The following is an 11,381-nucleotide window of genomic DNA, read 5'->3' on the forward strand; positions in this document are numbered from 1 at the left end:
GCATATAATCAATTTTCATGTTAAGAAGTGTTGTCAAAATGTGGTGGTGTCTTGTTGGGGACCTTATTTATTGCATCAAATATTTTAAAAACACTTTTACCTTCATGTAGAAGATCAATCTCCCAGCCTATTCAGTCCTGGGTGCCTATGCTGAAAGTGATCATAAAAGTGCTGATTGCAATTACATTGAGGAGTACAGCCTTGTAGTGTTAAACTGATTGGTCCTTTGAGTTGGAGAATAAACCCACCAAAAAACTTATTCTAAAACAATAAAACAATTTTTGAATGGAGGTTCTCTTTATGGTAACACACTTGCATGAATTTATCTATATAGAGATAGCTGTATGTGTGTATAACTACTGACTGAAAGCTTTTGCACATACAGTAGAACCTCAGAGTTATGAAGACCTCAGGAATGGAGGTTGTTCATAACTCTGAACAAAACATTTTGGCTGTTCTTTCAAAAATTTACAACTGAATTTTAACTTAATACATCTTTGAGTTAAATAAAAATGCTGCTTTTAACCAGCTTAATTTAAATGAAACAAGCACAGAAAGAGTTTCCTTATCTTGTCAAATCTTTGTTTTAAACATTCTGGTTTTTTAGTGGTTTATGTGTAACCCACTGTTACTGTATTTGCATTTTTATTTTTTTGGTCTCTGCTACTGCCTGATTGTGTACTTCCAGTTCCAAATGAGGTGTGTGGTTGACTGGTCAGTTTGTAACTCTGGTGTTCATAACTCTGAGGTTCTATTGTATGTCATTATGAGATGTAGGTTATGGAAGGGTGTGCCTGCACAGATCAGATTCCAGGATCACAGCCATAGACTGTGTGCATGAGTTACTTTGTGTATTTTGGACACAGGTGCAATAATTATTAGGCATTCAGATTTTGCCTTTAAGTGCCAAACTTTTTTTTTTCCTGGAAACTACCTACTATATGCATAGTGAGCTACACCAGCAATGTTTCTCTGGTTTTGTTTTTGCCCCACAGCCAGTCTAATTGGGATCACCGTTTCAAACTTCACTATTTGTGCAACGGCTTTATCACAGGTTGTTATTCACATGGATCAATTAGTGGATCTGAACTTGAGAAGCTACACTGAGACCTACTCTTTACCTCTCTGTTGCTATAAATATTGAAAATAAAACATACGGGCTATGCTTATAAGAAGCACTTTGGTACATACTACATAAGCACTTGTACATTTCCCCATTTCTCCAGAAAATATAAATAGTACAAGAAGTGCTTTTAACCAGATGTTACAACAATCTGTGTGTGTGTGTATACATTTAATTAGTTAATTGCATTAAAAAACTATATTAATAGAACATTAAGGTGCAAAGACAAGCTCTCAAAAGTTAAATGCCAGAATTAAGGTTGCCTGTGCAACATTAGTTCAGCCCCCTTGTGCTTATGCATTGTGATATTCTTTAATTACATAATTATACATAATGACAACCCCCGCCCCCCAGCATCCCTGCCTCATTTAATGAATGGGTCTTCAATATTTCTTTTTATCCTTCACAGTTGGCATGTGACACCAGGCCTTATTTAGCACCATCCAAACGCTGCACTAATTACAAAATTATTAACTCCCTCATGGGAATTTTTATGGTGCTCTCACTATAGTATCTGAATACATCACAACATCTTTGTGAGATGATGATGATGATTGATGATTATTACAGCTGGGCAACAGAGGCACATAAAGATTAAGGTCAAAATTGTCAAGTGTCCACTAATTTTGGGTGTCCAATTTGAAACAACTAGGTCTTGATTTTTCAGAGTGTTTGGTATTTCCTAACATTTCCTAAGTTTTGCATGCTTGACTTTGCAACCTTAAAATTCTTCTTAGGATTTTTGCATATAATTTCCTAACTTAAAAAAAAAAAAAAAGCTGACCCCAAGAATTCTACCATATGGAACCATGTTAACCTCCACTTTGGGTCATCAGCACAGTTCAGACCATTGGAACTAACAGTCACTGGTAGCAGTAGTGGGTTGTTATCCTTTATCTGGACCAGTCACTAGAGGGAGGATGAGATGCTTGTTTTTGCTGGTGGATTTCACAGGTATTTGCTGACAGCAGAGGAATGGAGAGATTTAGGATGCCCAGGTTCAATGCCAGGTTTTGCAAGGGAGTGTCTTAGTGTTTATGAGGAGCTTGGGGTGCAGGCTGCCCCGGGGCTGTGGTGGGAAGAGAAGGTTCCCCCAAGCCGGCCCCAAGGGAGGGGCTGCTCGCTCTGGGTGGGCTGGGCCAAGGAGAGGGGCTCCTTTCCCTGCTGTGGCAGGCCTGCACTGGGGCCGCCGGGGAGGGGCTTCTCTCCCCGCCGCAGCCCTGAGCCCCTGCGCAGGGCTTAATGGGCAGCTGCATGGAAACTTGGGTAGAGTTAATTTACTCATTTAATTTACTGATCACTGGTTGGTCTTTCCATGACTAGACTAAGGCCTGGTCTACACTACCAAGTTAGGTCAGTGTAAGCTGCCTTGTGTTGACCTAGTTGTGCATGTATCTCCACTTAAATTTGTCTCCCTCCAATGTAAACTCTGAGAAAGTACTGCGGTCGATGCATTGCGAATGTAGACGCTGTGTTACCTATGTTGACCCTAACAGTCCTCCAGCAGCTGTTCTACAATGCCCAACACTGACTGCTCTGGTCACAGTGGAGAAGTCCACTGCCTGGGTGTCAGAGACTGGAAGTTCCTCCACTTAAAACCCTGCGAATTTTTTAAATGCCTTTTCGTGATTGTCCATATTGGCGAGCACACCTAGCAGCTCCCCGTTATTGTGTGCAGCTGCCCAGCTGACCATGAAGGCTACGCATTCCAGACGCACTCCAGCCTGGAATGGACAGGAGCTATTGGGTCTCCTGGGCCTGTGGGGAGAAGAGGCTGTGCAACTATGGCTATGGACTAGCCGTAGAAACATGGACATCTATGAGCAGATTGCTGAGGGGAAGCAGGAAAAGAGATATGATAGGAATTGACAGCAGGACTGTGTGAAAGCAAAGGAACTGTGTCAGGCATATCATAAGACCAGGGAGGCCAATAGTCAATCCTGTGCTTAGCTGCCACTCTTACAAGGAGCTGCATGCCATACTTGGTGGGACATGCAACTGGGTGGTCCAGCTCTGCCATGAGCCAGGACATGTTTGAGACTCCATCGCAGTCCAGTTGATCCTGGCAGTCGAGCATGGGTGAGTCTGATGGGAAGGAACCTTGGGTAAGTGTATACGTTTTTCCTATTACAGTGATGGCACCTCCCAATTTAGCAGGACACAGCTATTGACTTTTCATTAATTTACTCGTACTAGAAGAAATAGCGGTACAACAAAGAAAGGTAGCGTTATCTGCTTTTCATTCCCCTGTAGAGTTAGGTAAGGGGGGCCACAACATATACTACAGAATGTCTGGTGATAGCGAAAGTACCCAGTTAGTTGTTATGGTACACTATGCCACAACTCATAGGATTAGTGACAAATACAGTGTAATAATCATATATGTACAGCAAGCACCACAAAATTAATAGGTGCATTGACAATGTTATATTAATAGATGTGTACCAAGCACCACACAATTCCTAACAGGTCTTCAGACTGCAGGGCCAGCTAGAGCAAAATCCACAGTAATGTGTTGTGGTGTATTGCCAATAAAGTCCTCTTTCAAAGCATCCCTGAGCGGTTTTGCTCTGTGCCTTGAGAATAAATAATGCCAGTGCCCCTCCAATCTACCAAAAGCACATTAAACTGTCGTTTTTCACCTGCTGAGCTGGTAGTTGAGTCTTTCCTTGTTGCTGTTTAGGTGGCCAGCATATGGCTTAATGAACAAGGGGTTTGCTGGCTCCCGAAGGATCACTATTAGCATTTCAACATCGCCAATGGTAATTTGCTGGTCAGGAAAGAAAGTCTGGGCTTGTAACTTTCTGAAAAGTCCTGTGTTCTTAAAGATGCGAGTGTCATGCACTTACCTGACAGGACAACATTGATGTCAGTAAGGTGTCCCTAGTGATGCACCAGCGCTTGCATAATCACAAAAAATAGGCCTTTCTGTTGTACTTTGTGGCAAGGTGGTCTGGTGCCAAAATAGGAATATGTGTGCTGTCTATTGCTCCACTGCGGGTCAGGAACTCCACTGCTGCAAATCCATCCACTATGTTCTGCATATTGCTGAGAGTCTCAGTTCTGCATAGCAGGAGATGATTAATGACCCTGCACACTTGTATGACAACCACTCCCACAGTGGATTTTTCAACTCCAACATGATTTCCCACTGACTAGTATCAATCCAGTGTTGCAAGTTTCCATAACATGATAGCCCTTTGCTTTTCCACTGTCAGCGCACCTCTCATTCTGGTGTCCCTACACTGGAGGGCTGGGGCAAGCTTGGCACACTAATCCCTGAATGTGGCCTTACGTGTCCGAAAGTTCAGCTCATCATCCCAAGCTGCATTAGGATGGAATCCCACCAGCCAGTGCACCTTTCTCGGGCCCAGAAGCAGTGTTCCACTGCTTGCAGCTGCTCTATGAACACCACCAACCATCTTGAATGGTTTTATGTCCTACAGCAATATGCCCACCAGGAAATTGTGATGTTTCTCCTGGCTCCTCTTGTGGCTCTGCAGATATTGGAGGATCATGCATCCTGTGCATGCAATGCTTATGACAATACCGCAGGCTCGTAGTTCTGTCAGAGATGGCAGATGGTGACAAGTCCCATGTGGGTTTGTGAGATTTTCATAATAGGCACAACAGTTCTGGGATAGAGGTGGAGAAAGTAGCATAATGGGAACTGCACCCTACAGTCCCAGTCACCCTGCATGACTTGTTTGTGCCCCACTGTGCATTGCACCGTCTTTTGGGAAGTGTTGGCACTGGATGGGGGCGAGTTGTACACTGGCATACTTACCCATAGTGCACTGCATTGTGCATCGACACAAACACTCCTTGTGAGTACACACACTGCCAACACAAGGAGTCAGGTATGCACATTCACAAGCAATATAATAACTGTGGCGGCTTTATGCCAATGTGACCTGTGCCGGCAAGTTTTGTAGCGTAGACATGCCCTAAGTGATGTGATATGCTCCTGCAATGACAGTTACTGCAGATACTCAGGGAGTGTTAAATTTATAACCAGTAGAGGACAAAATAAGCTATTGAAGAGAGTAATTTTCTTTAAAAGCTTTGTGATTAAAATACAATGAAAACAATCAAAATTGTATTGAATACAAGTGAAAGTTCTGTTGCAAAGGCAGTCCCTTTTAACAATCTTAAGTCCTGCTGACACCTTTTTTTTTCCTTTTAAAAATATTGTTCTATTCTGAAATGTAACTCTGGAAAGATGGCTTCTCTTGTTTCTTTGTATGCTTCTCAATTGCTCAACATCAAATGTGCTCAGTTTACCAAGCAAAAAGATGTTTTTCTAACCGTCAGCCTTGCAAGACATGGGAAAGTCAAGCTGGATCCTTTTCTGGCTCATGCATCATGACCAGTAAATATAACCAACAAAAGTGTATTGTAGGTTTAGTTAAGGGTGAACTTAGCCCCCAAAACTGGGGGGGTAGAGGGGGGGAGAAATTGTCCTTTATTTCTCCTGTGTAACCTCAAAGGTTAAAATAAAAAATCCTGCTCTTTGGAATATTTAAGGGATATTCCTTTCAGTTGAGGGCTGTTAAAGCTGTAGTTCAAGATTCAGCCTATTACTATTCCATTCTGTTTGTCCAGTTCTCCAGGGGGCTGTTTAGAAAAAACAGGGAATTCAATCATTGATATTCTTGGTATTTTTAAAGTTAAAAAAGCAGAACAAATGTTTTTGGAAAAAAACATTGATCCTGTATTTATAAATAAAGAAATATTAAAGGACAATTTTTTCTTTGTGGTTTTTCTTTTAGGTTCAATACCTTGATTTAAAAATAATGCAACTGCAGTTTATGCTCCAGTCCTGCAGTCAGATCTGTTGTCTCAGACCCCCGCAGCCATGTGGATCCTCATAGAAATCAGTGGGGCTTTGCCCAGACCCAGTCGTCTGAGCTAATGGATCTGATTGCAGCATTGGAACCTAAGGGTAGGTCTACACTTACCTCCGGGTCCGGCGGTAAGCAATTGATCTTCTGGGATCGATCCCGGAAGTGCTCGCCGTCGACGCCGGTACTCAAGCTCGGTGAGAGGAGTACGCGGCATCGACGGGGGAGCTTGCCTGCCGCATCTGGACCCGTGGTAAGTTTGAACTAAGGTACTTCAAATTCAGCTACGTTACTAACGTAGCTGAATTTGCGTACCTTAGTTCGAAGTGGGGGGTTAGTGTGGACCAGGCCTAAGGCTATGTCTACACTACAGATACTACAGCTACAGTGCTACAGCTATGGTGGTGCCATAGTAGAGATACTTGATACAGTGAGGGAAATGTTTTTTTTCATTGCTGTAGTTACAGCTGGTAGTTAGGTCGATGGAAGAATTCTTCCAACTACCTAGTGGTGCCTACACCAAGGCGTAGATTGGCTCTGTCTCTCTCAGGGATGTGAATTTTTTGTACTGCTGAGTGACATAGCCAGGTCAACTTAAGTTTTTGGTGTAGACCTGCCCCAAGTTATTAATTCTTATGATGTGGAGACCAGAAGTCAGCCCCCCACCTCCCTCTCGTACATTGCTAACAGGAATAAAAGTATTCAAACAAACAGAACACATGGGGAGCAGATATGTGGAATAAAAATATACCAGTTTACCTACAGTTTAAGCCTGCGAAAAGGCACAGGAATGGTAACAGGCATCTCACAATATTAGACACTTGGTTTTGTAATTACTTCTATATATGCTGAAGGATGGTGCTTGGTTTTTTATATAAAGAAAGTTGTACTCTTCATTGCAGTATATTCAAATGTGAAAGATTTAAGCTCATAAGTTTTGCCAGTTTCAGCCATAAAACTCAGTATTTGAAATTCACTTTGACATGGTAACTTCCCTCCTCAATATTTTTTTCCCTTCTCCTTTCAGGCTAGGTCTTTCAGTAAAAATGTTCCTGTTAAAGCATTTCCTGCGTTTCTCTATACAGTAAGTGTGATAACAGTGCACTCTTTAAGTGGTGAAGTAATTTGTAACTAGTTCAAGTTTATGAATGGTAATGCACCAAGTTAATTGTTAATTAGTAATAGTTTTTTTTTTTTATTTCAATGGGAGTCCTGGGTGCTTAATACATCTGAAAATTATGCCACCTAATTAGGTGCCTAAATATAGATTCAGATGTCTAACTGACCAATAGAAAAATAAAACTATTTTTTAAGGACACAATTTCTCAAAAGGGTTTCCATGTATTCGTAGACTGTCAAGAATGGTTTAGATGTTTATAATATAATATTTCATATACTGCTGTTTGTATCTGATAGCTATTTGTGTACGTTATACATACTAAACCTTTTTTTTTTTCTCCCTAGGTTGCTTTAGAGGATTATTTATATAAAATACAGAAAGTAGATTTCAACATATTCCATCCAAGCTTACATAAGAAGAGTACGTTACTACCATTGTATTTATATATTAGATCCTGGAAAAAAAAATATTAAAAATAGACTTAACATGTCAGACTGAGAATTGCTTTTTTTAAACTGATAATTTTATAGAAATGTTTTTGTTAAATAAGCAATTTTGTTATACATTCTGTGAACTATTCTTAATTGGAAGTAACATATGAGCGTGACCTGTAGCTATTAGCTTGCTGATCATAGGAAAAGCTTGTTCTTGTCAGTAAATTAGGCAGATGTGATTTGGCAGACACATAGATATGAACTGTCCTAAGGTTACTCTTTTAGTCATTTTTTTTGTAATAACCACACTTATTATTTACTTAAAGCCAAATTTTACTTGGGATAATCCCCCATTAATATTATTTACTATTTATTCCTGGCAGCATATGCTATCTGCTAAATGCTTTCCTAACATAAAAGAAGACCTGATTCCTGCGCAAAAGAGCTTACAATCGATACTCTCGTATTCAGCTAAGCAACATTATTTAGTATTTTACAAATTACACATTACACAAAGCAACATTTCTTGTGTATGCCAATGGTTTGACGGCACCACCACTTAAATCCTTCTCGATGCCTTCATCTTGTCCCCAAGTCCTTGCTCTTGAGTCCCCACATGGGCAGAAACCTGCTTCTGAGATATACTGGATGTTGACACTTCCAACTCTCGATGGAGTTCCTCCATATTTCAGTGGGAATTGTTAGGTGCTCAGCATCTCTAAAGATAACAACCTAAATGCTCAATATTTCTGATATTTGTTTTCTTTCATAAAATGGTGCTTCCTAATGTCCATTTTTGTTTGTTGCACAAATCCTGTAGTTTCCTTTGCTATCATCCTTTTCCTGTTGCATAGATATTTTGCATTTAGAGGTTTTTCTTTCTTTTTTTTTTTTAAATCAGGATTAATCTCCCCAGATGCTTGGTTGCATAACAAGATCCTGTGTTTTTTATTGCACAGTGCTACATAATGAATTTCTGAGATCATGAGCCTTAGGTTTTTCTGTCACAGGATCTGTTACCATGGAGGAAACTTTGGGAATCCAATATTAAACATTTAAAACAATTCCATTGAATGACAGACTAAAGCTGTGCTTCTTACCTTGATTATATTTTCAATGATACAGGTATTTATCAGTCTTGCAGTTCACTATTTCTGAATGAGAAATTTCAATTTGAAGCAGTTTCTTTCAGGACTTTCTCTTGACTCTGTATTCTGTGTTGTTACGAATGCAGTAAGCAAAGTCGGCATGAAAGTAAAAAGGCATCTTGGGCATTATGCTGTCATGTATGAATACACTGGATTCTTCTTCCCAGGACTAGAAGTCAGGAAATCTTAAAGGTTCAGTATTGTGATCACCATCCCTTCAGTCAATTGGCTCATCATTGCTGTTTTTGAATCTGCCAAAAGGGTCTGCTTAAAAAAATAGTTACTGTTGCCACCACAGTGCTCCCTAATGCGCTACTAACAGGCCAGCAACACATTTTCTCTGATTTGTTCTGGTTTTTTTATAGAAAGCATTACAACTGGCTCATCCTGCAATTGGTCCACAACCGTCTTCCTACCATGCTGAGTCAGGGCAATAGAAGCCAGCCCTATCTGTCTTTCATTAAGAGGAGTCTCTCTAGAAAGTTGAAATGCAGCAGGAAACTGATACAGTAACTTAGTGCTGAGCGGGAGAAGACAGGAAAAACCCTGCAGTATAGCCAACATATAAGTTGTTAACACTGAACTCGTGGCTTGGAAGCAGAGCAATGCCTTGCTTCAGTGCTGGATCTGAGGAGAGTTGACTGCCATAGCTACAGAAGAATCAATTGAAGGGCTAATCTGTGCTAATGTTAGTAACCATGTGATATAGTGAATGGCTAGCATACTGGTAGAGAAAGCTTGTCAGTGAATTAGTAAAAAGAGTATGGAATAAATCAGTTAGTGTTCTGTTTGGTCACATGAGAGTTTATGGTGACCTTAGAGAATAAAGCAACATGCTGAATCACAAATGGCAGTAGGCTTTTTTTAATGATACAATTTATTTTATCTCCTGTAGACCCTTTAGGAGACCATTTTCCCCTTTCATGTGCATGCATAACTCTGGATTTAGGAATGATGTGTGTGCATGGAGTTGAGAATATGCCCTAAAATAATTTAAGTACCTCTCAACCTCAGTACAGATCTTAATTTGCCAGTGCCCCACCATATAATCCTATCGTTTATTGCTTGTAATCATGGCCATCAGAATTGGTGACTGAAAATAAATCTTTTTCCTTGTATAATGTAAATTAATCCCACATTCGTGGGATTAGAGTCTTTCTATTTTTAGTTATGTTCTGGATCTCTCACTTAAATATTTTCTCATATTTGTGCACTTCATGAGAGATATGAACAACCAGCTGATTTGGTGTCGGTACTTCAGTAGACTAATTGGGGGACATTTTCAAAGACACAAATAGTGATAACTGCCATTAGTGCCTTTGAAAAACTCTTCCATTGCCTGTTGACTAGTAAGCATAAAATGACTGATCTGGTTGCCCAAATTCTCTTTTGATTCTGGAAGTGAATGGTATAAAAGCAATAGGTTGCATGTCTTTGTTTCAATGGCTGCAAAAATTAATTTGCTGGTCATATAATTTATTCTTAGAGGGCCCAGTCATAGAATCATAGGACTGGAAGGGACCTCAATAGATCATCTAGTCCAGTCCCCTGCACTCAAGGCAGGATAATATAATAATTAGATCATTCCTGACAGATGTGTGTCTAACCGGTTCTTAAAAACCTCTAATGATGAAGTTTCCACAACCTCCCTAGGCCATTTGTTCCAGTGTTTAACCACCCTGACAGGAAGTTTTTCCTAATGTCCAACCTAGACCACCCTGGCTGCAATTTAAGCCCATTGCTTCTTGTCCTATCCTCAGAGGTTAAGGAGAACAATTTTTCACCCTCTTCCTTGTAACAACCTTTTATGTACTTGAAAACTATTACATCTCTCCTCAGTCTTCTCTTCTCCAGCCTGAACAAACCCATTTTTGTTTAATCTTTCCTCATAGGTCATGTTTTTTAGATCTTTAATCATTTTTGTTGCTCTCCGCTGACCTTTCTCCAATTTCTCCACATATTTCCTGAAATGTGGCACCCAGAACTGGACACAATACTTCAGTTGAGGCCATATCAGCACGGATTAGAGTGGAAAAATTACTTCTCATGTCTTGCTTACAACATTCCTGCTAATACATCCCAGAACAATGTTTCTTTTTCTTTCTTTCTTTTTTTTGGCGCAACAGTGTTACACTGACTCATATTTAGCTTGTGATCCCTTTCTGCAGTACTCCTTCCTAGGCAGTTATTTCCCACTTTGTATGTGTGTAACTGATTGTTCCTTCCTAAGTGGAGTATTTTGCATTTGTCCTTATTGAATATCATCCAATTTACTTCAGACCATTTATCCAGTTTGTCAAGATCATTTTGAATTTTAATCCTATCTTTCAAAGCACTTGTAACCCCTCCCAGGTTGGTATCATCCACTAAGCTCCAGGTTGGGACCCCAGGTTCAACAATTCCTAACCTGGGGTTACAAATGAGTGTAGACACTCAAGCCCTAGCTTAATAAACCATGGTCTTCTAACTTGAGTTCTCCTAACTCAAGGGTTTATATTGCAATGTAAACATACCCTGTGTACCCAGCAGTTGAATTCAACACAAAGTAGTGTGGAGACTGACCCTATCACTTCCATCCAAGGATCTTAACCATTGCTAATAAATTCTCACAACAGTTGTAGGAGACAGTTGTTCGTATTCATTGTACAGATGTGACAACCAAACCATGAAGAGCTGAGTGATTTGCCTAAGGTTACATCAGAAGTCTGTACT

General features: G+C 40.3%; 1 protein-coding gene across 4 annotated transcripts in view; it reads left to right on the forward strand.

Annotated features, from left to right (window-relative positions):
- Positions 1 to 10,186, forward strand: part of NDUFAF6 (NADH:ubiquinone oxidoreductase complex assembly factor 6) — a 29,744-nt gene extending 19,558 nt beyond the window's left edge. For 2 of the 4 annotated variants that reach the window (XM_034763321.1, XM_034763324.1), the window contains 2 exons: positions 6,995 to 7,051; positions 7,432 to 7,797. In XM_034763321.1, coding sequence (XP_034619212.1) covers positions 6,995 to 7,051; positions 7,432 to 7,560 — 186 coding nt within the window. In that variant the 3' untranslated portion in view covers positions 7,561 to 7,797. Of the gene's footprint in view, positions 1 to 4,569; positions 4,722 to 6,994; positions 7,052 to 7,431; positions 7,798 to 9,034 lie in introns of those variants that run through there. The other 2 variants (XM_034763320.1, XM_034763323.1) reach the window with 2 other exon arrangements.
- The last annotated feature ends 1,195 nt before the right edge of the window (positions 10,187 to 11,381 follow it).

The sequence above is a fragment of the Trachemys scripta genome, chromosome 2 (genome assembly GCF_013100865.1).
Source record: "Trachemys scripta elegans isolate TJP31775 chromosome 2, CAS_Tse_1.0, whole genome shotgun sequence".
NCBI lineage: Eukaryota > Metazoa > Chordata > Testudines > Emydidae > Trachemys > Trachemys scripta.